The sequence below is a fragment of the Corvus hawaiiensis genome, chromosome 3 (assembly GCF_020740725.1).
Source record: "Corvus hawaiiensis isolate bCorHaw1 chromosome 3, bCorHaw1.pri.cur, whole genome shotgun sequence".
Classification (NCBI taxonomy): Eukaryota; Metazoa; Chordata; class Aves; order Passeriformes; family Corvidae; genus Corvus; species Corvus hawaiiensis.
In genome coordinates this window covers 85,057,542-85,084,201 of record NC_063215.1, presented here as the reverse complement: position 1 = coordinate 85,084,201, position 26,660 = coordinate 85,057,542, and the positions used below count along the sequence as shown (strand labels likewise).

Here is a 26,660-nt window from a genome sequence, read left to right as displayed (position 1 = left end):
CTGAACACAAGCATTCCCATATTGTAGGGAAAACTGTTTTTGTGAAGGCAAAGGAACATTCTGTGCACATTGCAATGGAGACTTGGTGCAGGGAGACTGTTTGGAGCAAATACACGTCTAGTTTCTATTCTTCTAGAAAATTGCTAGAACAGACACATGTGCTTCATGTTCCTATGCTCCACACTGCTTCACAGACAATGGCATGAACAGTACATGTGAGCAGCATTTGAGGTGGAAATGTTATCTTTTATCTCTTTGATGTCTTATAGTAGTGATGCAGGAAAAGTTCGAGGAAATAGTGTTTCTGAACAAAAGGTGCTGCAAATTATCAGCAGACAGAATTGCAAAATTGTGTAGTGTGTCCTTATGTATTTCTATCTCTGCCTGTCCTTCGTTAACTAAGATGGTTATTCATCACAGAGTGGTCAATGGGAGTTTTATGGGAACATTTATTTGTAATTTCTAGGTTCTTTTTTTTTTTTTCTTTTTTTTTTTTTTAATTTCAGGTTCCAAAGTGTATATTTTCTTTTCTGTTATAGTCCATTATGTCATCAATGGACAAATGATAACTCATCACAAACAAAATTATTTTTACAGCCTGTCTTCCTGGCGTCTGGATTATAAAGAGACAACCTGGATGCCTGCATGCCAGTGCAACCAGGATTTTTACAGTGTCAATAATCTTTGCTCATCACACCAAAAAAATCAGTGTGTCAGTGTATTCCTGCAGAGTCATTAGCATACAGACTCACTCTGCTTGCTTAACAAAGCATGGTTTGGTGTATTATAGTTTCCTAGTCTGCTTGTCTGATTCACCTCTGACAAAAGCAGAGAGCGGATTCAGTCCCTTCTTCCATGGCACACTAATGTAGAAAATAAATCTTCGGGCATAAGGTCTGAATGGCAGTCATTTAAATAATTCAAATGCAGCAATCATTTTGCCCATGTGCGTTTCATTTCTTTGTTTTGTTTCTCTGTATTTCCCAAATCACTGAGAGACAAATGATCTTCTCCGACAATCTATATTTTTAAAATATCTAGAGCTAAATAATTCCTGTCCTCTTTAAATGCAGTTTAATTGGTACATGTAAAATAATTATTTGCTCTCTCTTTTGTGGTGTGGAGGGGGGAGTTGGAGGGGAGAAGTAACATACAAGCAGATGTGCTGCTAGATCTACAGGCTTCTGCCAACCATATGGCATCTTAAAGAAAGATGGTTGGAGCGTCTGGATTAGCAAAGAGTCGGGATGGAAAGCCATGTGTCGTGTTGGTACAGGCAGTTGTTTTAGCTCTCTGTAAAAGGCTTCAGGAGATTGTGTAATGGAACAAATGGTACTGCAAGCCTAGTAACAGCCTTACCGCTGCTGGAGAGGCAATTGGCCCCCAGGCGAGTACTGCTTCATCCTTGCTTGTTGGTTTTTTGTGAAGGATTTTTAGATCGTTATTTTGTGTTCTTCTTTTAACGTACAGGAAACTTGGGACATGTAATTCTGAACTTTATACTTGAAAGAGAGCTATTGTGTGGTTAGCATTTTTTCACACTCTCATTTTTTATAATGAAAACACACAGTTTTCTTCTCTTTGAAATGAAAAGCTCGTGCCTCTCTGCAAATTTCCCGCATCCTTCGTGAGCACTTTGAGACATCAGTTCACTGAATTTCTAGCTGATGCCCAGATTTTGGGGGAAAACTGCTCTCTCTAGGATTTGCTTAGTTAAAAAGAGTGGGGCTATTGTGCTTATGGCTATAATGTACCAGCTTGGCATTTGTATTCTGTTTGACAGGTTGCTCTTTATGCAAACAAGGGGCCTGCCTCTATTAAAGGCAAAACTCCTCTAGTTTTTAGCAACACAGGATTGGGCATTTCATGGGGTTTTGTGTGCTTTTCAGGAGTCTGTACTTCACATTACAGCTCATAGGAGTTATTCTGGATCAGGATGAAAGCTATTGTATCCAGATCTGTAACAGAAATAGGTTTTAGTCATTTTTCTACTGTCACACAATAAAAGTCTAAATTCCTCTGTATATTTCAATGAAATCAGGCCTCTAAGTAGACCTGTAAATGCAGTTTTCCCTCCTTGATAACATTTATTTCAAAGGAAATTAAACCCTGATGTTGCAGTATGGAAGTTCAATAATTAGGATTATTTTATTTGAAGAGATTTTAAGTACATTATGATCCCAATATCATGATTTTTATGTAAGGAGATAACATGAGGGACACCCAGACATTCATTTGTAGGTAAATACTTGCTGAGCAGGTAATGTTATGGTTTCAGAGACATTAGAAACAAACCATTAACTACAGAAGCATCTTCCCTACTGAGAATCTTTGCTGGAAAATACACTATCTTAAACTGAGACAAATGCTGCTCTAATATAGCCTAGATTCACAGTAAAAGTAAACTTACAGTTACTGCTCTTTTTTCTCTTTAATTTTTTTTCCTACTCTCCAGAAGGCTTCTTATCTGGAGCTTAGGAAACAGCAGTACTCAGCTTAATCTGCAGTTTAGTTACAGCAGTGCACGTTTTTTCCTGAGCTGCCTGTGTGCCCCCCTGCTCAAGCCTGCATATGTTGCTCAACACTGATCAAAAGTAGCCTCCCTCGGGAGGGAGGCTTGGGTTCGTTTTGTCGGCCTGTTCATTACCTCGCCTCAGCCAAGGCTGAGCCAGGTGTGAGGTGGACAGTTGTCTACCAGGAGTGGTGCCAAGACCACCAGCATCTCCCTGGAAGGCTCTTGTGGTGGCTGCTGAGGAGGAGCAGAGTCGGACCAGTGAGCCCCAGCGGGGACCTTGAGCTCTCTTGGGGCACCTGCTGAGCTTTCGCTGACTTTCAGAAACCCCGGCTGCTTTCTGCCCCGTGTTCCTGTGTGAGTTCACCAACAGAGAAATGTGCATTTTCTCTGCGTTTCCCTTATAAGAAATTTTGAGTAATGATGTACTTGTGCTGCAGCAACAGTATCAGAGGTTACCAAGTCTACAGAGACAGCAATTGACTGATAGCAGGTAGATCTCGTGTTCTCATTTTGCATACATGTTTGTCTTCTCTATCCCTAGTTAAAAGAGCAAACTCCGTGGTTATATTTTTGAACAAAGAGACACAGCTTTGTGTTCTTAATTTACTACTCATGATTTAAGGCAGTTAATTTTCATTTATGTGAGAATGTTCCATTTCCAAAGTCACATCAAGACTTTTAAGCTTGCTTGTTTAAATGTTTGTTTCAAAAAGCTACCACTGCTTACCACTGAAAGATGAGAACATGGGGAAGTAGTATGCGAAAAGCGTAATTTACCTAACAAAACTAAGCAGGACCTTTTGATATAATCCAAGGGGAAAAGTATTCTTCTCTTACAGTTACACTGAACATGTGTCAAGAAAGCTATTAACATTTATTTCAACTTGTAGCAAAGAAAAAGCTGATAGTTTTGCTAGAATTTTTTACTATAATTAAAATGTGGTGGCAACAGGAGAGTCTGTGTATGCACAGGCACAGCTGTGGACAGAAGGAATCTTTCTGCTGGAAGGTGCTGGTGGTCTTAACCAAGCTGGGATGTCTGTGCAGGGTCCAGTGACCACTGACTGATGAGCTGAACTGTGACATGGGAGAGCTGGGCTAGAGACACCTTTGTGCTCATTTTGTGTGGTAATGCTGACAGCCCTGTGCTGCTATTGCAGGGACTCTAGAGCTGTTGTCATCCACAAGCTTAGCCGTTTTCACCAGAAAGGCATAATTGCCCCTTTGCACTGGCTGTGGTCTGGGTGTGTCAATACTCATCTCCAAACTGCCTCATTGCAGTCATATTCCTTATTGTGGAGGGTTAATGTTTTTCCTGAAGATAACTGTAATGATATTTGCCTCTAAAACAGCAATAAAATTCCTCTATTTCATAGCAATTATTAAGTTCACCTTGCAGTAAATTTAAAGCACAGTTGGACTAATGCACATACACATTATGAAACAGCCTTTCTGTTACAGAGAGTGTAATACTGTCCATAATGTACTAATACATTTTTAAGATGTATTTCCTGTGAAATGCTTCCCTTCAGTGTTGCTAAGCAATTGCAGATTTCAATAGCTTCACGTGCAGTTTCACTGTTTGTAGTATAGTCCAAAACAAAACACCAAGTAAACTCTCTATTCATAAGAGCTGAGCTCTGTGAAGGTGAGCTGACAATACTGCTCAGATCCTCCAGCTTTTCTCATTTTTCTAAAAAATTTTGGTTTCTCAGAATTAAAGTGCTTTTCCCTCAGCCCTTCTCAATGCAAAATTATCTTACCATTTTCCCTACCTTTATTCTTCCGTGTTACATCCCGCATGGTGTTTCCTCGATGCTGTGACTCCCTTCAGTCTCAGCAGAACTGGTTTATGGGTATACTGGGGAATGTGGGGAGATTGGGGCTGGTCCCAAATGGATACAGCCCTGGTCCAAAGTGCTGCGTTGCGTGCCAGCAGCAGCTTCCTGTGAGGTGGGAGCATGCTTGCTTGGCCAGCCAGCGCAAACAGAGGCCAAAGCCTCCTCGGGTCCCTCGGGTGTATCCACACATATCTTGAACACAGATCTTTCTTACCTCTCACGCACATTCTAGGCTCCTCTGCCCGCCCTGACCTCCTTCTCAGCCATTCCTCTAGATCCTTACTCTGTATCTGCCCCTATTCTCCTTTTTGTTTCCTCGGAAGAGGAAGTTTGGAAATTAGAGCTGTAATAGAAGGGGAATAGGCCAAGCTTGGGCTAAGTTCACAAATGGAAGCAATCTGCTCTGTGTGGATGTAGAGAGCAACAGGCCCGTGTATGCAAGACATCTATCTGAATATGCTGTGCAAAAGAAATTGTCTGTCACCTATATAAAGTCATATTCCTCCTTATCTGTGTCTTAAGCATAAAACTAACTCCGTACAAACCCTACAGCTGTTAGTTTGACTGTAATTTATGCAAACCATAATAACCCTCTGTGAACCCTGAAAAATAAGCAAATGTGTGTCACCTGCCAGACCTTAAAGGCAAAATCATTTGTTTGAAATGAACTGGAAGGAGGGGCACCTCTAGAGTAGAAAGTAATGGTAATAGGGATTAAGCAACAAAACTGACAAGTGACACCTCCACAGATATTTAACACTTTGTGTTTGATATTTTTAGAGTTTATTTTCATAGTGGTCAAACTATGCAGTATAGCAGCCTTGGGTTTGTGCTGAAGAACAGTTTTGAAGGACTGTGATACATAGTCCTTAAACTTGGAAAGACTCCCTTGCAGGTAACCAAATGAGAAGGACTGTACCCAGCACTATTGGCAAGGTCACTAGTGAGAAACATTTTACCCTTCAAACACAGTTACTGATAGCTAGAGAGATAAACAGAAGCTTTATGCTCTGTACCTCAGCACCTGCAGCCCTTGCGGGTTGCAGCAGGATCTGGGCTTGGTGAGGACAGCAGGACCGAGCCCAAAGCTGTTCTGTTCGCCTGCAATTGTGACTGTCAGAACAACTGAAGCAGTTGTAGCTCAGCTGCACTACCCTTTCTAGCAGTAGGTTTTTTTTTTTAATTAAGACAATATCTGACAAAGTAAATTAACAGAAGTTGATGCTTTTAGCAGTTTTTTTGCTTCAACTGCCTGATGTCAGCTTGGGCCACATGTACATTCTGCACATGCCATGGGATAGAAAAAGTGAAGACTTCTTTTTCAATTCTCTGCTGCCTGCCCAGACACCACATGTACTGTCTGTTACATGTCGCTTCTGATGAGGTTCATGCTGGGAATTTCTTTTTAAAGGCAAAGTGTTTGTGAAGGAAAGAGTTCAGATTGGGCAGATTGCATTAAAAATTCTCAGTGTCTCCAACTTGAATACAGTGATTGCTTTATGTGGACACCAACTAGCAGTTTGTACAGGTTCAGGTTTGTCTGGTAATAAAAGAAATAAGAGGAATTGGACTAAGCAGTAGGGGAAATCGAGCAAACGTTTATAGAAAGTAAACCAGCCACAAAAATTGTTGTAACTAGTGACACAAGCACAGGAAAAAATGTATTTCAGTAATACAAATATGTATCGTATAAAACATGAGAAGGCCACTTTTAAAACCTTAGTGGGATATGTGTCTCTTAGCATTATGATTGAGAAATTGTGCAAAATCTGTTCTGTCTGGCACATAACAAAATCAGAGAGGTGAACATCTTTTAAAAAACAACAACAACAAAAAAAGTAGAGTCTGATTATACAATTCAATAGATTTCTGTAACATTGCTCCGAGCCCTGCCTCCCTTTTTTTTCCCTAAGGTATTTTACAGCATTCTAAATTACTAGCATGAGTGATTTGGAGAATTGTTTTATGTAGTTCTTGTCAACTAAAGGCATAAAATAGTAACCAGAACTATTTCTTCTCTAGAGCTAACCTGATCCAGAGTTCATATTCCTATCAAAGGTCTTACTATTTTGTATTCCTTTAAAGGAGGAAAAGCCTCATCTTCAGCCAAGGGATTCAGACACAAATAGACATTAGTGAAGCTTTCACCCATATCTTTTCCAGCCTGCTGTCCACTCTCTTTCATTGTTTCCTTCCTGTCAAAACCCAGTAGGGCTAAAAGTGGCCATCACAGCAGCTAAGCCCAGCTGCTACACCCCCCTACTGAAGAGCAGGCTGATAATGTTCTCTTCAGCATGTTAGACATGAGCTATTAGAAACCCAGGAATAGATCCAGGCTCAGGTTTCCTATGTGATCTATTTGTTTAACCTGTTGGGCCAGCTGTGGAAGTGAAGATATATTCTAATAGTCAGTGGTGACATCTGAAACAAAGAGGAAGCTCCTATGTAAACTTTTAATTAAACCCTATTTGCAATTGTTGTTGTGGCATGCAAACATTGTTATCTTATTGGAGATGATATACTATAGATACTTTAAAAGTATGTGGAAAAATTGAGAGTGCCTTTAGTAAAAGGGAATTTAGAAGTTACACAATAGATATTGGAAAAAACAATGATTGAGTGATACAAAGCCACCTGGGTCAAGGGGTTCATGGTGAAATGTGGACATTTGCTTCTTAGGTGTCCTATTCCAAACTGTGCAAGGGATATTAACTTGTAGTTACCATCTGTTAACATCAGTTGGATGAGTTTGTTCTGCCTGTAGCGTGGGCAAGTGCTTACCTTACTAAGCTAGAAGTGGTGTAGATATTCTCTGCCTGAGCAAATGATAAGTCTTGGCCTTTTTGTGGCAACAGAAGTCTGATAGGGACTCCAGAGGGTGGGAAATTCCACAGAAACTTTTTTTAATATGCCCTGAACTGTTCCCCTGTGTCCTGTTAGAAGTCAGGACTTCCAGTCCTGACAGAAATGAGGTTTATTCACTACCTTTAGTTCCTACTCACTGTTACAGGGTGGCTTTTTGGTCTGTGTGTTTTTCCTCTTAGGCTTTTTTTTTTCATTCACATGAAAAAGGTGGATCATAGTGTTTTGCTTTTGAAGCTAGATGCAAGAATGGAGTTCAGTTAAAGGATAGGTTCTATGTATAGATATTCCTGTTTAAATTTTGGGAGCATGTGGGGGCTTCTCTGAGATGCTAATCCCTTAAGATTGTTTCAAGGCCCTGATCTATGGGTCAAGGACTCAAATAAACAGTAATTTAGGACACTAGTGAAACTTTGGGGTTTAATTTACTATTTGTCTGCCTTTCTAAATTCATAGACTATAATTTTTTTACCTCAAAATTCACTATGTGAATTTATCGATGCTGTAAACCACAATGAAGATGCAAGTTGCTCATATGAATACTAATCTTACTATTGGTTTTAATGTCTTAGTTGTTCACAGAGCTGATTCAAGATACAAAGAGGTAGTGAACATAAGTTTTTCTGCCTTAATGAAAATGACAACATCACTTCTGCTATGAAAAGGGAAGACAGAAATGTAGCAGAGTTGAGGTGGAAAGAAAGCAGAGGAGACCTTTCCTACCATGCCTACAAGAGGAGTGGGGAGTGACAGCAGCTGGGGCAGTTGTGGTTGCAGAAACAAGTTCACCATGAGCACCAGCCATACACCTTAACTCTGATGGCAGCAAGTCTGGCACCAAGATCATCATACAGACAAAGCAAGCCTGATCATTGATTTGTATTCAGCAGGAGATGACCTTAGACAGTGCCTGATCTAGCTGTGTCAGGAACTAAGTGTGATCACCATAGTTGTATGGTGTTGTATCTCTGCAGCATGACAGAGGTCTCCATCGTGGTCTTTGGTTTTCCCACTCAGAACCAGAAACCACCTCTGATCATTGTATCCCCCTCAGGCAAACAAGCAATGCAGGAGCAGCATTAGAAACTCATAGCTCGACACTCTTGCCCTGACAGGGCAAGTGCATTTTAAAGGCAGTTTGCTGCACAGTGACATATGCCCGTGGTGTTGGGTTTTGGTCATTTTGGGGGGCACCAGGAGCCAGGTCCAGCAACCCTCGCCCACAGAGATGTGGCCCCCCTGAGTGGCTGGTGGCCCTCCTGGGTGGCTGGTGCCCCAGCCCTTGCTGTGGGGTGCCCGACGGCCGCGGCACCCACTGCTGGGGCGATGGGCTGGCCTGTGTTACCCTGGCAACTGGCAGATGGGGGGCTTCGGCAGGGTCAGCAGGGAGGCAGCCGCGGCAGCGCGCTGGCCGAGCTGCTCAACAACAGCCCTTTCAGTGCTGACAGCTCTGCTCTGGCTGGCCAGAAGTAGTTATCAGATTACTTGTATTAAAACCTAATTAAGATGTGTGCCAGTAAATGCAGCATGATTATTGGATTTGGTGATTTAGCTGCTGCAGGTTGCTGCAATCCAATCACGCCATTTCAGCAAATCCAGCTCCGTGGAGTAAAGTGAAAACGTTTTACATCAGTAACCTGACTATGCTGAAAGAGTAAATAACCTTTTAATGCCTCTGCTATGTCAAGGACTGACTGATCCCCACTGCAGGGTGAATGGGTACTGCCCACAGATCCTTGCATATTAATTTCCTTCAAATCAACATTAAAACCCAGAGGAGGATTGACAGGTTGTATCAGCTTTTTCCTTCATTGCAGATTGCCTGTGGATTAATGGGCATGAGTCCCCCAGGGAAGGGAGCTCGCAGCCAGAGTCTTGTGGGTGCCCCTGGTTTAGCAATGTGTTGTTATAGAAAAGAAAGAAGCTTTTGTTTTTATCTGTAGGCCACACATAAGGGGAAGTGTAACATAGTGGGTGCTAGTACAGCTTTGTGGTGTTGGATGCAATGGAAGTTTATTCTGCAGGTGGAATTCACCTTGGTGCCCAAGCTCTGCTTTGTGTTTGATGCTTCACCTCATTTCTGCAGGGTCTTGCAGTGATTGTCTAGCCATACCTGTCAAAATGTAACAAAACCCTATCTATCCCTTTTCACTTCATTTCTGAACAGCCTGGGGTATAGCCTAGTCTCAGATCCAAATTTCACTGCTGTGTCTTCTGCATGTTGTAACTGCACAAAAAAGCAAGGTAGGTTGGAGCCATTTTAACATAAAGCTGCTTATGAGCTCCAAGTACTGAGAATCAGAGCAAAACATTTACCTCAAAGCTTTCACTGCAGCTTGTGATGCCTCAGTTGTGTTCTCCTTCTGTGGAACCACTCATCTCATGAAACTCTTTCTTTCCTGCCTTCATGTAGAAATAGGGATTTAGGTTTAAAGTAGTTAACAGGAAATTATTTGAAGGGTATTGTTATTAGTACTGAATGAGAGAGCTTTCTCCTTAGTGCCAGGTTGTCCTGTGGGTAGTCCAAGCGTAACATGGTTCAAGAGCTACGTGTTTTCATGTTGTGCCTTGAAGTAACATGACAGAGTATGGAGTCAGTCCCTGTCCTTCAACACTACTAGGCCAAGGGGGAGCAGCCACATGCCATCCCAACTGGACAGATCTTGCCACTTTGGTGGAAAAATGATCTCATTTAGACAGGAGGGTGAGGACACAGTGGTCAGTCAGATGCTCAGGACACCGTACATTTGCCTGATAGGTGGTGTTGCCAAAGTGAACATGGCGACCGTGCAACCTCCCCTCACTCGTATTAGCAAAATGTGCAGAAGGTTCTGTCATCCAGTTGTAAAAATGATGGCAGGCATCGATGTGCAGTTGTAACATATGGGAAGTACAGTGAATGTGGGTGGAGCTGTTCATTTCTCATCTTGAATCATTTACGAGATCAGCAGGCAGGCCAGATACAATGCATATGGGAATGTGTGGCTGTGCTGCACATGTCACACGTAATAGCAGATACTGTGAGAGGGCCCCGAGCCTGTCCTCAGGAGCTAAATGCACCAGAGCAGGCTGGGAGTCCCAGTGTGTGGACCAAGGGCCAGCTTGGCAGCAGTTTTGGGAGAGCAGACTGGCAGACTGAATTTGGGAATTCACAGATCCAGATCTGCACTGACTAGAACTGCACCCTTTTCATCCATCATGGCCCAGAATTGTACACTGGAATGTTATTAAACCTGTAGTCAAGCACTGAAGATACAGATGATAAAGGTAAAGTTGTGGCCTGCTGGTCAAACTCAGCTCAGTGCCTATGTCATATTTTTCCCTCTGCTCAAGGCGACAGTCTAAATGTAACACTGGGTGGTGAAGTTACAAACAGAAAAGTGTAATTAAGTATTTTCATAATTAATTAATTAATTAATAATTAAGTACATTTCCATAATTAAAGACTTTTCAATTTACAGCAGTTCATTTGAACGTACATAGAGCTTTACAATAGAGCACACCAGGGCTTGTGTCCAGTAATATTTTTGAAATTTGCATGGGCTACCTGTGATAATCTACTAAAAAATGTTATTCTGATGTAAAATTCATGAGTTGGAAATTACTTCTGATTGGATGCCAGGAGTAATAAACAGTCACTGGAGAAATAACAAGTGATACCTGCTTCCATGATTAAAGAACTAAAAGTGCAGTTGACCTGTCTTACAGTGGTGTTGTCCCAACTCAGGCACTTGTTCTTCCAGTGTAAGCAGAAGGCCTCTGCATGTTTCTTCTGATACCTGCCAGCTTTTTCCTCTGTCTTGCAGCCCCTGATGAGGAGGACCTTTGGAATGATGGGCTCTTTACATCTTTCCCCAGGAATCTCTGTTACACTGTTATAGGATCTATGCTGACATGCTTAATTAACACTAAGCTTACTTGAAATAAGTGCTATGTTCTGTAATGAGTTTTGGACATTGACCAGCTTGCAAAGAGCAGTGGACAGAAAACAGAAGTTTTTGTCATTTCAAGTCCTGTTTGTCAGGGAATTTGGGTATTTGGATTTATAATCTGGGCTACTGTGTGTGTTTCAAGAAGACAGTTACTGAAGCAGCTACAGAGTGTGCAGCTTGCTTAGCTACAGGTGTTGGCATGCAGTCCTGCAGTCTTTACTGATGTCACAGCAAAGCAGATTTGCTGTTGTGTCCTCATAAGGCTTCTAAATTAAAAGCGCAGACCTTTAAAAGTGCTAATTTAAAGTGTGAAAATACATTTAATGCCCATCTTAGGAGTAATACTTTAGTATCAGCCCAACCACCAGCCTGAACTCTGGCCTCTGGGAGCTGACACCACCAGTAAAACATCAAAGCTTCTTCCATGAACTCCAACTTCAGATGCTCTGCAACCCTTTTACCTATTTTTTTTCCAGGTTACAGCAGCTTGACAAGCACTGCCAGGCCACTGCCCAGCAGTTAGTGGAGTTGCTCAACAAACAGAATCAGCTCTTCAAAGAGAAGCACCTGCTTACAGAAGAGGTGCAGTTTCTGCGAACACAGGTACTGCGCCAAAAGAAAAGAAAGTCTGAGGGGAATATTCTGCAGCTTTAGCAGAGAAATCTGCCAGCAGTCTCATTTCAACTGCTGGATTTTGTTGCTGTTGTTCTTTTAAATACAGCATTACCTTATAAAAAATAAAAATACATGCAGTTGGAAAGAGACTGGTAACTGAACCTGACTTTCACTTAAACCTAAACTACATGAAAAAAGTGTTTTGAAGTGACAATAAATATGCAGAAGTTCTTCTCAGTGACAGTTCCTAGCTTTCTTATCTGAAGATTTTTGTGTTGCTTTTTCAGAGAAAAGGGAAATCTGTTCTTTAACAGCATTAATGTTTAAATAGTAACTTGATGTTGATAATTGCTTTGAGGTTTTTCTGCCATTTGTCAGACTTAAGTCCCTCTATCACTTTGTGATTTTTTTTCTCTTTATTTCTAAAAGTCATTTATGTATTTTTGCTGCTCGATGACCACTCATGGTGAGACTCTTGGGGCTGTCCTTTGCAGAGCCACTAGTTGAACTTTGATGATCCCAGTGGCTCTCTTTCAACTCGAGATATTCTGTGATTCACACACCCAAATGTGAGATGGTAAATGTACAATCCATCATGCCTGAGCACTAATCACTGCACTGCTTCTCCAGCAGGTCTGATTGTTGCTTTCAGTGGTCCCTAGGAAGCTATGGCTTCTTATGGGCTGTTCTGGCTTTTTTTGTTGTGGCCACTGTTCTCTGGCCAGTAAGTGCTTTGGAAATAAGGGAGAAGACTGTAGGGCTGTTTTTTTTCTTTGTCCTTCTTCCACTTTTTTTCAGAAAAAGTAGGAGAACTAACAAGCACAGAATGAGGTTTTCAGTAAAACTATCAGATAATCAAACTCATAGTTCAATTAGTGTATTCACTCAGTCACAAAGCTAATCACAATGCTTTCTAACTTGTGAGTTTGCCCAGGATAGCTGAAGTTCACTTAACATGGTAACAAAGGACATTCAGTGTAGGAAATTTAGTCTAGTAGCACACCTAGCAGTAAATAGAATATTAATTGTCTTAGAACTTTAAAATAGTGAAATCACTATTTTTGTAGGCTTTTTATCTGTAGAATTCACTAAATGTTTAACCTAAGGGAATAAAATCTGTACTTTGTTAAGCCCCTAATCACGTCCATGTGTTCGGTTTTATGGCACTTCCTGTTCTAGTAGACAAACTCGGTGGCTTATGACAGTGTAAGGTTATCAGCATGTAGTAACTACTGGCAAATTTTAGGGCAGCCATAGGGTTCTCTCTATAAGAGGAGTTAAGGAGGTGGTTGTTCCCAAAAGCAATTACAATTTCTGTTTTAAGAAAAGCACTCTTGGTAATGTGAACAGCCTTTACATGGTCCACAGGGATTTTGTTATTGATAACCTATTTTATCTGGAATTGATTGTGTTTTTATGGAGTTGGACAGAAGTACAAAAATCATACAAAAGAGGAAAAAAACATTCAGATAATACACTTCTATCGAGACTTGACTGGCAAAAGCTGCCTTCTTTATGTTCATTACAAGTTAATTGTGCTCCAGAGGATACTTTTAAAGTTGAGAACACTCCGAAAAGAAGAATGATATAAAACTTACTACAAAATGAGCCCTAAAAATCTATTTGCAGCCATTTAAAGCAATGGTGGTTCTCTGGGAATTGGAGTTCAGCCCAAAAGAGCTGCTTGGAACATCAGACAATTGTTTTAAGAAAACTAAAGAACAGTTCACCATAAATGGAAGCTCTTTGCAGAAAGATATATGTAGTTAGTACAGAAATAAATACTAAAACCAAGCAATTTCAGAGTCAGTGTTGATCAAAGGTGAAAATGACCTCATATTCCACATTTTTCTGTATTGTCCAACAGTTCTCCTTTATAATTAACCAAGTTTTTGGAGGGTTTTTTTGGTGGGGGGGGGGGGGAAGGTGGAAGCAACCAACCATTGCCTAATCCTTTAAAGATTATGTAAAATACACTAACCTAAATGTGCTATTGTGTCTTGGAACATAAGCCTCTAGTAACTACAGTTGCATATTTCAGGAGAAAAAACGGGATGCAGATCTCAAACAGGACACAGATGGAATCAAGTAAAAACCTGGATGGATAAAGAGAAATGAGCAGAAGTACGTATTTTTTTTCTATATCCTATATATAGAGTGGGGGAAGAGGAAAGGAGAGCAGGACTAAAACTATTTGCAGATGTGAGTTGAATCTGGCAAACACTTAAAGACAAAAGGAAGAAGGAAGTGTTTGAAACATTTTTGGGTTTGAAACTGTTGAAGCTTTTTGTGCTTTGTTTTTTTCTCTTTAAGCACTTAAAAATTTAAGGACAACCACTCCATAGCAAAGACAAGTTTACCTAACAGAATTTAAAAAAATATCTTAAATATGTAAATTGAAGGGAAAGGGGGATGTACAACTCTTAGCAAGGTGGGAACTTCTAGAAGATCTCAGATTTAACCCAGGTACCTTTTGGTCTGGATAGGCTCTAGGTGTTTGCCTTTTGATTTGGAATTGGTTAGTTTTGTTGCTTCCCATATTTTCTGTCTGGGGAAGCTTGAATCATCCCTATGTCTTCAGAAAGGCTGCAATTTGTTTTATAATAAATCATAACAGTTAGTGTCACATTGACAGAAACATTATCTAAATATTTGTATTTGGAGCAGTGGTGTCCAAGTTACGCTAGTGCAACATAGCTACAGCTGTTCCTACTGCCTGGTAAGAGTTACTAAACTTTCAAAGTTTAAAGGATTTAAAATTGCATCCTTTACTTGAATCTAGCTGACCTAGTCAACAAACCCTGACAACCCCTGAGCCTTGATAGGATTTGTTTTCAAAAGTCAGGTTACTTCCACTGTAATTTTATTTCTAGTGTTACGTGTTTGCTGTATGGGGGGAAAGACAAACAGAAAAAAAAAATTTTTCTTTAAATTCAGCTACATTCTGGTGTGTTAAGAGCCTGTTTTTCTTGGAAAACTCATTTGACATTGTAAAGAAAATTGTGGGTTTTAAAGTGAAGGAAAAGAAATCAAAAGAAGTACCTGATCCTGCTATAATGCTGCATTCCTTTACAGGCCACATGAGCTAAAAGGCTTTTAGAATCCTTGTTGAAGGAATAACCAAGACAAGTCCACCGCTTTTGAAAACGTCTTTCTCATTCTTAGCAGTGAATTACATGCTTTTAAAATAACAATATTAAATCTCCTATTGCTGAAAAAAAGCCCAGTGTTATTTCAGAATAACCATCTGCCTATGGCATGACGATGCTTGCATTGTAATTTTCATTTTCATAGAGCCGAAAAAGACCAGTATGATAATGTCCCGACCTCTGTGTATCAGACCGTTACACTAATATTTACTAGATGTCACTAATACTTAATAATGGGATACAGCATAACATATTCAGGACCTTGTAAAGGTAATCAAAATTTTAATTACGGGATTTACATCTCTCATTTTGAAAGTTTTTGGAACACTCAGGTCTGGAATTTCTACCTTTGAAAGTCTTTTGTATATTGGAACGCACCCCAAGGCAGGAGGTTAAGATACATCTAACTGCCCTCCTACATAGGTATGAAATACAGAATACTAAATAAATGTGCACAGAAAGCAAACAAACATCTAAACAGAGATTGCTGGAAACCTCAGCACCCCCCGCCAGGCATGAGTGTATTTGTGAGAGCTGGGATGCCTCTCCCTTGCAGAATCTGCCTTGGTGTCCATCAGTTTGACAGAAATAAGTATTTGTCCCAGTGGATAATCCCCTCACAGACCCCGGCTGCCAGAAGGGTTTGCTGGCCAGCTGAGCCAGTGAGAGCACAGACGAGTAGGATCTGGACCTTGAGGATTACCTACAGCGAGGGCTGTCATCCTGTGCTGCTGCTCTGACTTCCCCACGAAGATGTCCTCCTGCAAGCCAGCCCCTCCCTGGCCATGAACCCGTGCTCTCCCTGTGCTCTCCTTATGGCTGAGCCACTAAAACTCTCTCCTCCCTCCTTACAGATGTCTTTGTCACAGTGAGCATGTCTGTGAGCTGATCACCCTTGTTCTAAAAGGAAGTTAAAATACACTCACCCGTGCCTGTGTTCCCATCCTCGCCCCAGTCGCTCAGCGGGAGGCACTGTCAGAATTATAGCTGTTCTGGAGCAGGGATTTTCTTTCCTTTCTTGTGTCAGCACGAATTTTCAGTGAGGTCCCAGCAGTTAATGTAGCAGTGCTCCCAAGTGCCCTGTTTGCTTTTTATTTTTTATTATATATTACAGAAGGGGGAGCCTTATTTCCAGCAAACAGGTGGGTCATCCATCTCTGCTGTCAAAAGTGATTGAGCTGATCCTTACATGGCCCTCAACCTCAGGAGACCTGAAGATTGCTTTGGTTATTGGGAGAGAGCTTTTGTTTTAGTGCAGTCTTAATGCACAAAGATAGTGCCGCTGCCAGGTGTTTGTAACAGCCAGTGACAGTGCACAGACAGGTTGGTGGATGCTGTTGTGGGGTTTTTTTAAGCAGATGAAAATCTTTACTTCTGCTTAGATGGAGTTTAATCAGAAGTGATGCAAGTTAAACTATGACAGGAAGGGATAAAGATAGACCTCTGTTTGATGTCTGACTGCACTGACATGAGACTTCAAGTATTCAGCTCCTCAGTGTTTGGGAGGAGCAGCTGTGGGAGTCCTGTGCATCCGAGTCCTGTGCATCCCATCCAGTGTCTGGTTACTGGACGAAGCTGGGCACCAACTGAGGAGCTGAGCCTGGCCCTCCTGAGAGTTCCACCTTGGGTTTTACAGCCATGCAGTGGAGGATTGAGGCACTGAAGCCACCTGAGTGCTTTCTAGTCAAACAGGAAGTCAGTGGCTTTTCTCTCCTCCCAGTATAGCTGGCAGGAATAAAGTAAACCAGTCAGGCATCTGTGGTTCCACTCCTACAGACCCTTCTAATTTGTACATCTAATACCCAACCACCCTGTTAAAGCAGATGCCACTGAGGTAGGAGGGAGTGTCTAGAGGAACTTGGGCACTGTGCACTGCAGAGGTCTGCACACTGAATACCAAAATATTCTTGGGAGGAGGAAAAACTAAGGCTGGAAAGGCCCCTACCTCTGACTATGCAGTAACCAACTCGTTTACCAATTACCTGGATGTGACAGTGACAGTTGTGCTCATTTCATTGGAGAACAGCACACCTTAAATGACAGCTTTAACACCTGGGCCCTTGGACAGTGGGCTACAGAGACTCTGCCAGGATTTGTGCTTGCTTTGTGAAGAGGTTCAGGTCAGGCTGGAGTCAGGAGGAGATTTGCCCACTTCATCAGTCAAGCTGAGGTTCTGCATCTCACAAAGCATTAACACTGGGTAACTGTGGTGTGGAAGGACACCCACAACAGAAATTTCCAGGAGACTTCTTCAGGAGTTGAGTGTTTGGGATCCTTTTAAGCTTCTGCCCATACTCTAATGCCAAGGGTCACTGCAGCACAGAGTAGGTTTCCTCCGGTTGTCACTACCCAGGCACTGACATGGAATTTAAGCCCCAAGGCTTTCCATTGCCATAATTCCTTGCACTGGTTGCAGACACAAATATAGCAGTTGGTGTTGGTGCATGTATTTTGGGGGGAAAATTACCATGTTAGTGTTTTTAATTCTTTAGTGAACTGCAGCTTCATGAATTTTTTTAAATTCAGCCTAACCAAGCAAGGGGGGAAGGAAAAAAAACAAAACCCTTCAGTCTTCTAATGCAAAACCAGCCAAAGTAGAAAGTTTATTTTTATTTCTGAGGTCATGTACATCTCTTAAATTCAATTTTTAGCACTGCAGTGGCTTAATTCGAGGTAGCTCCCCCAGCTCCAATCGTTTGATGTCTTGCTCAATTCAGTCCTTAAGTGCTACCGAGGAAGCACAAACAACAGCTATGCAAGAGCTTCAAAACTGCGAATTAGCCTTTCCACCAGAGGTTTCCTACGGGCACCAAGGCAACAGTTTCCTGTTTTGCTACAGCTGCCCACCCCAGACACACACTGAAAACATAGTAAACACCCTCTGGCAAAACCCTGCCATCTTCTTCTTGGAAGGGAGAAGGGGCAGGATCTCAGACGTGCCCCAAAACAAGAGCTCACTTATTTACTGCTAAACAGGAGCCATGTCGAAAGCTCATGGAGATCCTGCTTTTCAGAAATCAGATGCCTCTTGTTCTTGCTACCTGTAAGACTTCTGAGCTTAGAAAGAGATGAGGACAGCAGGCCCACAGGAAGTGCAGGCTTTGAAACAGTACTTGTTTACTCTGCCTTTCTGCAGTCTTAACGAATTTTTATTTCTCTTCTAAGAACTTGCCTGCAGGCTGAAGTGACACAAATGAGAAACACAGGCACTGCCATACAGACTACCCATCTCTTCCTTTTATCTTTCAGGTCTGCTCTGCACCTGGCTGAAACTTGTCTGAGGTTCACCCAAAGACACCTCTGCAGAAAACAGGCACACTTGCTAGCTAATTTCAGCTGGTTTCTATTTGGTTTTAACTACAGAATCACAAATATTTTGAAGCCTTACCAGCCTACCAAACTTTCTGGGATGACAGCTGAGACATTTCTGAAAAGACCAGGCTAGCAAGCCAGTTTTAACAGCTATTACGTGATGTGGATGTCAATAATTTGTACAATTTTTATAAAATGTTTTTATCTATTTTCATAGTTGAACATACATGTCTATATTATTTACAAACTGAAATATCAATAAACCTAATAGGATCTCTAGGTTCCTTGTTCTGTCCTTCTGAATTCAAGGGAAAGCATGTGCAGGGGGAGGAGGGAGAAGGGGGCTGTTTACAAGTGCTACACATGTACACTGCCCTCCTTTTTACAAACTCAGTACCAGAGTATACCTGGGAACTTTCTTCAACAGGACATTTGCCACTTTTATCTAAAAAGTGAGAGTCCCAAAAACTACTTAATTAATCAGAAAAGCGTAAGAAGGTTGAGAAATATTCCACCTAATGTGGAGGAATTTCCATGGGTCAGGTTGCCCTTTAAAACATTCACTGAACAAAGCCTTTAAGAGAAAGGAGCCCTTGATCACTACCGAGGAGCCATTACAGGAGGTGCTAGGCTCCACACTGAAGCGGTGGAGCTGGACTTTTCCACCAGCACATACTCAGGGCACCAGCTGAACTTGGCTTCAAATTACTCAACTCAAAACATTTGGAAGGTACAGGTGGAGGGCTTTTTTTCTGGTTAACTGTGCACTCGTGTTTTTCAAGGTTACTACTCAAATACCCAACTGTTTCAGAAAGAATTTATCTGAATCTTTTGCTGTCTAGTGTGGTAGAAGCTACACACAGAAGAAGAAATTTCTACAGCTATTTTTTTCACTGTAGTTGGTAAAGGGGGGAAAAAAGCACAAAGAACAGTTCCCCAGCAATAAATCGACTTCAGCCAGCATGAACACGGAAAATGTAACAAAAATAAGAGTAACAACACATGCAATAAATTACCATTGGGTGTGGAACACAATCCTTCCTTCCCTTATATTTTAAGAATTATTAGTGGTATAGCCCTAACATCAAAGTGATTTTTCCTCCCTATTTCAATTTCCTGCCATATAAAACTGCCAAACACATCTGATCGCCTCCCTGAACAGCTTCACAGATATGACACTAAGCGTGCTGAGAAAGGCCTCAGGTCTTCAGGGACAAGAAGGGCTGCTGAAGGAAAGCCCTCTCCAGTCGAACTCGGGATTTTTCACAGTAATCAGGCTGACAGCTTTTTAAGTGTCACTACTTTATAGATGGTTACACAGTTAAGAATATACATTTATAAACATAGGAAAATGCAAACTTTAGAATTTATTTTTTATTATTTCACAGCATAAATCTGTGTTTAAATAGGAGACAGTGCCTATAGGTTACACATGCAAAGGAACTCAGGCACCTATTCCTGACACTTAGGCTTCACTGAGACCCTGGAGCACAGCGGGACCCTCAACCTTTCTGGACCTGCCTCACCTACCAGGTGGCTTCTGGTGGCCACATGCAGGGCTCCACTGCCAGCCACCCACATGCATGTACAGCTCTGATTTCAACAAAGGGTCCTGGGCTGCCAGTATATATAGCTGGAAGTAGGTTTTTATACTCATCCCAGGCATAGGTGCAACTATTGTGTTGCTGGGAGTCTACAAGGAATAACTTCCCCTGCAGCAGATACTCTATAGCAATTAATGAGTCATTACAGCACCAGTTCTACCTGTCTCATATCCCTCCCCCCCTTCCCTTGCTTCTACTTAAGCACTAAATGCTTGGGTTTTACAAAGTTTACAAGTATCAGACTGGACAATCAAATCCAGGTCAGCACACAGAGCGTGATTCCGCAACACGGGATGCAGCCTGACCAGATAGTCCTGTCACTGCTGCAGCTTTGTCCTGGTCAGTGACATCCTGGTATCACTGAACTAATGGATGGCTGTCTCCCTGATGCTCTTTCCTATTACAAGGTGGGGGAGGAAAAAAAAGGAGGAAAAAGGAAAAACCTGAGACCTGGATGAAGCACCTCTATTCCTGAGAAGCGTTCACATCAGAGAACAGAAAACCCGTCAGAAAACCCGGATGACCCCACTGCTTTAAGGACACTCAGCCCTCCAGATCGGCTGGTTGAAACGGCCCTGGACCAGCCTGTGGGCTTCAAAGAGTCCCATTCTGCAGTGCCCTGCTAAGCCCACCTTCCCTTTTTTCCCCTCTCCTTGCCCAAACATCACCTAGCTATGGGATATGAGGCCAAGAATTTCATCAGCTGAAAATCACTTAAATGGTGAATGTTCTGATAGGAGTGTGCCTTCAAATGTATAACCCAAATATACTTTTATAAGTGACATACACCTCATAGAGTTAACAGGAGCCACCTGTATGGAAACAGCCTCGGTCCAAAGCACAGATACATTTTGCTTAGTCATAAAAACTTTTTTTTTTTTACAATACTGTAACTGAATCATTTACAAGCTGAAACTGTTCACCCAGTATCTGAAATACGTCACAGCGAGTTACAGTTATCACTAGGACTTCACAGCAAATAAAACTTGTAACTAAACATGCACAGATCATTATATATACAGTGATAAAAAAATAATGATGTACATTTTCTTGTAAGAAGAAATTAAGTAAATTCTTTGTGCATTTCAGGATTGAAACATCTAACCTATATAAAATTACTTTAAAATATGAAGTAAGTATTTAAACCAAAACTTGAGAAATCTTTTCTAATCTGCAATATAGCCTTCTCATTACCATTTTTCTTTCTCTGACACAGAACAACTTAAGAATTTTATCCTCTAAGATATTTAATAGTAATGTGCAGATATAAAAAAATACGTCCTCTGTGGCAAGCTTGAACATATATATATATATATTTACAAACCTCCAGAACAAATTAGCATTAAAAAACACAGAAGTAGCAGATTGACATAGTGCTTTATTTAAGCTGTCTGTACGAAGGAAAATAATGTGCATCCCTATCATATACGTGTAAAAATACTAAGGATGTACAGTGTACAAAAACAGTTTCTTGTAGTTATTTCACATCCTTGTGGGTCATATACTTAAGGAAATAAACAGTTTAAGTATGACCAACAGTAATACGGTTTCTTGGGTTCGTAGTCGTGTCTGCTTAATATCCTTAACCATATGACTAGATCTTGCATGGATCTAATGAAAGAACTAGCAAGGTCAAGAAATGTCACAAACTCTAAAGCTACAGGGAGGTAATTCAATTACCAATTTAGAGGTTTTTATTTAAATAAATACTTTACATTTCATGCTTGCCTGTAATGCACTACCAGGAGCAAGATAAGGAAATTCTACTGTAGACAGTACAAACAGTAGCAGCAAAGTGTGTACATTGAGGTGTAATATATAGACCCTGCAGTTAGTAAGGAAAGACCTTACTTTTGTACTCTAGGAGAAGCACATGGCCCCTGCAAGAACAGTCAGCTTTAAGAAGCCACAAGTAAAGATGGGAAAAAAAAGGTAAAACAATACTGGAATAAATGTTCTTTAAGCAACAGGAATGTACTGGAAGATGGGTTAGTGTGGAAAGCGAAGCTGTGTGCAAAACTGCCAAAATCCAAACAAGAAATGACCTAGTTCCTCCAAGATGGCTGCAGTACAAGAGGGCATACTGTATGTCATGGAAGTCAGTACAAGCTGGAGTCAAGCTCTGAAATGTACTGTGCTCAAAAGGCTCACCAAGACAACCAGCCACCACCTCCTGTCCAAATCCAACCACAACTGCAGACAGCAAAAGAAGAGCTTCAAAAGTTTCTCTCAGCACTGCTTGTCCATTTCTCTGTCATCTGTTTCTAACACTGGTAAGAGGGAATCCCCCAAGCCTGGGCAGCACAAGGTGGCTGCAGACTCTTTGCATCATAAACTCGATCACTGATGTTTCAGAAGGCAGACAATGCAATGCAAGCGATGTCTTAAAAGGTTTTCCAACAGTTCACTGACAGACCCTTCCTGCAAGCCGCGCACTACCTGGCTACGCAACGGAGAGCAAAGCACAGGGTGTCACTGCCACAAGGAGCCACTGGCCAGAGTCACGGCCAGTCGGTCACTGGCTGGAGCTGCCCTGTGCCGAGAAACTTATTGCTGTTACAAGCTGCAAACACAGGGGAGAAAACACAGGCATGTAACACAGATTTTGAATCATCATAGTTTCAGTCTCAAAGTACAAGACCTTTGCAGAGAAGTAATTAATGCCCGTCTGTTAAGTACTTGGTTATTTCAGTCACTCGCGCACTGTGTCAGTGTAGACACCTCTACACCACCAGTCCAGGACTGACCTGCAACGCATTTGCTGCTCTCTTTTCTCTCCGCACTGGGACAACATCTACATGTCTTTAGTGTTACAGGGTGACATAATGAAATCCTATGCAGTTAGAATATACATCATGATATATTTCTATCTGATTATCCATCCATTACTAAAGATAAAACACTAAACATGAAAAATTGTCTAAATTACTCTGCGTCTTTAGCTGCCTTGCTAAAATGCCCATCTACCCCTTGACCATCCCAGCACATGCACTGCCAGCAGTGGGCTTCATGCTTGGGCACTCAACTTTCCACATCAAGAGGCTAAGGCATCTGTGTAGGAACATCTCTCCTCTCAGACTCATCTACTCACTCACACAATGCAACCAGGAATACTCTGCAATATCACAGTCTTTGTGGGAGCGAACAAGAGCTGAACGCAGAGATACTTCCAATGATAATCCTATGGAGCCGGGGGTTCCCGATGTTGCCTGCAAGGGTGCGCGCACTCTGTCGCTGCGCCGTGTCACGCCCCAACTCCTAGCACCAACGGGTTTATTATTAAGATTATCATTGCTGAAGATCAAAGCTAAAGTTTATGCACATGTTCTGTTAGATACAGATCTTCGAAAATGGAAAGACGTTTCCCTATCAGTGGAGCATTTGTTGTGATGTTTGAAATTCAGTCAATCAGGTACCACGGTTACACGGAACTTGCTGGGTTTCGGGACTCTTTTGGTTGAGGGCAAATCTTCGTTGAGAACGGCTGATCTCAGAAATTTACTAATTTAATTGTTAAAATAAAGTGCTTTTCTTGTAATCACTGTGGTCTCGTTGTTCAAATGCAATTCCTTCATATAGAACAGACATTTTCTCTTGTGCTGTCAGGCTCTTACATTATGTTTATCCTAAATGGAGCACAAGATACAGCTTTTTTGTCTGTTCACTTTTAACCCTTTGGCACATGAGGTTGGAATTCCCCACCTCCACTGCCAAATGGTTAAAAGACAGTATTTCATTCACAAAAATCTGATTCTAAGCAGTATGTACAATTTCAGAGCCTTGTTAAAATTTCCACATGGGAGAAAAGTGCATTATTCCCTTCAGCTTGTACAGTCCTTCCATATATTACAAAATTAACTGCTATAAGCCTGTTCTAAGATGTAGCAGCATTTGCAAACATGACACATACAAACCTTATCTCTAAAAATAAATACTACCGCAGTATAACCAAAAAAAAAAAAAAAAAAAAAGGAAAATAAAGAAGAAAAAAAGGAATATTCAGAGTTAAACACCTGGAGAGGAAGCTAATTCACAAACTCAAAATAAAAACAAGTAAGGCAAACACCTGTTTACCTTGGTGCACACATTTTGGTGAAAAGCAATACCATTATGCCTGTCTACATTCTTCAGCCATCAGAGGTGATGCATATCATGAAAGAGAAAAGCATGAGAAAGATGTTATCTGGTGCAAATTATAAGACCCCTTGAACAACTTCAACTGCTGCTTTTATGCCTTCATTTCTTGCATGTATAATGTTCGATTCTCCATGATTGCACATGAACCTGGAAGTTCTAAGTGGCAGGCTGGGTGAGCCCAGCCCTTCTGCTTCTTCTGTAGTATCCAACAGTAATTAAAAAATAATATATATATATATTTATATATATCAACAGTTTAAGTCCTTCTCTCAAACATTTCCCAAACAAATTCCAGCCAGATGTTAATGACACAGACCTGCTTCAAGTAATGATATGCCTAACAGAGACCTTGCGTATGTACATCACCACCTCTACATTTCCTCATTCTAACCAGCACAAACAGATGCAAGAAAATGTTATCACCTAGTCTGTTTAGACTAATTACAATTTTGATTCATCTTCTGGAAGAAGATAAGCTGGACCAACACGGCTTTTGTTTAGCCTCCACTGTGAGGAAAAATAGATGACTACTTGTTCACAAAGTGTACAATGCTGAAGTCAAGTCATCTACCTTCAAAGAACTGTTAGTAACTTCTTGATGTTGCTATTATACTGAGACTGTGGGCAGCAGCAACAGCAGGAGAGCAGAGTAGAGAGATTCTCATATGTCATGCAAAACCAGAACGGATTTTAGGTAGGTTTGGGAAAGAAACTTGTTCAATTTGGAATGGTCTCTGAAAGTGCCCCTGCTATCATAGTAGTATCTAGTACTGGTGGTGATGTTCAGGAATCATTTTCAGTGATAAACCTAAGATGACAGTGAAGCAGCAGAACAAAAGAGTTATTCTCGTCCACTTGCAGAGTAGGAAAACTGGGGGAAATGTGGCCGCCTCTCATTGTCCATGCAGTCCATGCCATCCTCGTCATCTGTGTTAAGGAAAAAGTTCAAAATATCACTATATTTGCAATAAAATTTTATTATTCACCTGATATGCAATACATCTTTCAGGGTTCAATGCTGAGGTTAAAGGCTCAAGTTGAAGTAAGACTTTAGTTAAGCACATAAGCTTATGTTCACACAGCAGAGTGATACTCACTGAAAGGACATCATGCCCAAAAGTCACTCTTTATTTTAGGCTGGGTTGATTGGTTGGTTCATTTTATTCTGACTATCACCTGAGAACTTCAATCACTACTACCCCTTCTAGGCTATCCAAACATGCCAGCATACCCGGCCTCTGGCAGCACAGAAGCCGAGTGCCAATTGAGGCAGCCAGTTTCCATCATTTCTTGAGCTGAGCTCAGGAAATTACAGTCTTACTGTAGATATGTTTAAATATTCCTCCATTTTGAAGTGAGTTAAAAGGAAAAACAGCTGCAAAATGAACAATTCATACAGGCTCTATGTGTTTCAATGCTTAGATATTATTTTTAGTAAATTACTTATTTTTACAGTATTTACTGGGATTAGAAGAAATATGGAATAAGCCAAATTCATAAATATTTTTATTTACATAATTCCTCCAGTGCCAATGGAAAGCAGGCACCAGATGTTACCTAACTCCGAGAATTTGGATGTACATTCTCACATGGCTTTTTAACAGAGCTTATTCTTAAAGACTCCTGCTGAGACTGTTATTCTAACAATGTATTTATATGCAACCTTTCAGAATTTTGTGTCTTTTGTATCTTCATATATTCTACACATAAAAACTAGAGTTAATGCAGATCTGATATCGAATCAACAGACCCCAAGTTAATCCAAATTTTAGTGCAATTTGTTGAAGTTACAAAGATGAACAAATTGTTATCACGATAGATGGGAGAAGAAAGGGTTCTTTTTTCACAGCAGAAAGACTTAAAATCACTTAAATTATGGATTTTGAGCAACCCAGTCTGGTGGAAGGTGCCCCTGCCCAAGGCAGGGGGATTGGAACCAGATGGACTTTAAGGTCCCTTCCAATCCAAACCACTCTATGCTTCTATGACTGTGTTCAAACACTAAAAATGCAAAATCCAGAAAATACTCTAGATCTATTTATGAACAGAAAACTGCAGCTAACCTGGGAGTCCCAAAACATCAAAAAATGAGCTTGCTTTATGAAAAGCTAAGCAACCATAACTACAGCCTTTATTGTCTACTTTTGTGATCCTCCTTTCTCAGCCTCCAATATAAAGAAACAAACAAAACCCCAAATATCCCCATTTAGAAAGAAAATTCATTCACAAACTCAGGAGCAAGATTGTAACTGCTCTGGCTTGGTGAGTAACTGCAAAGCCCTGGCTTGGCTGATCAGATCATGATTCTTGTGTGAAACAGAAGATGACAAAAACACAAACTACAGTGAATTCACATTCACTCTAATAAAGAAATTGTGCAAGGTCCAGTGCCATGGTTACATCCATATTAACACCTTCTTTAAGAGCTCTGCTGAAGCAAAGGACTTGATAGGAAATTTAATTTTCAAGTAATTAAGGTTTTTTTTCAAAGTATTGTCTTCAAGGTATTTCAAAACATGCCTATGTTACTAAAGCTACACAGCCCACTGAAGCCACCAGCACTGTCCACATGCCTAAAGAAGGGTCCATGTTCCAAGTACTTTGCTGAACTGGGGCCCTGACTGCCAACCAGTAAACACTTGAAGCTGGTGTCTTCTTGTATTTAACAACAAACAAAAAAAAACCCAAACCAA

The 26,660-nt window shown here is 41.1% G+C and overlaps 2 protein-coding genes across 9 annotated transcripts in view; one reads left to right on the top strand and one right to left on the bottom strand.

The window, feature by feature from the left end:
* Positions 1-18,505, top strand: part of SDCCAG8 (SHH signaling and ciliogenesis regulator SDCCAG8) — a 109,121-nt gene extending 90,616 nt beyond the window's left edge. For 4 of the 5 annotated variants that reach the window (XM_048296295.1, XM_048296297.1, XM_048296292.1 and 1 more), the window contains 3 exons: positions 11,627-11,753; positions 13,807-13,889; positions 18,164-18,505. In XM_048296295.1, coding sequence (XP_048152252.1) covers positions 11,627-11,753; positions 13,807-13,857 — 178 coding nt within the window. In that variant the 3' untranslated portion in view covers positions 13,858-13,889; positions 18,164-18,505. Of the gene's footprint in view, positions 1-11,626; positions 11,754-13,806; positions 13,890-18,163 lie in introns of those variants that run through there. The other variant, XM_048296298.1, reaches the window with a different exon arrangement.
* Positions 18,506-21,188: 2,683 nt separating this feature from the next.
* Positions 21,189-26,660, bottom strand: part of AKT3 (AKT serine/threonine kinase 3) — a 150,349-nt gene continuing 144,877 nt past the window's right edge. For all 4 annotated transcript variants that reach the window (XM_048296301.1, XM_048296300.1, XM_048296303.1 and 1 more), the window contains one exon: positions 21,189-24,894. In XM_048296301.1, the coding sequence (XP_048152258.1) occupies positions 24,809-24,894 (86 nt within the window). In that variant the 3' untranslated portion in view covers positions 21,189-24,808. The remainder of the gene's footprint in view (positions 24,895-26,660) is intronic.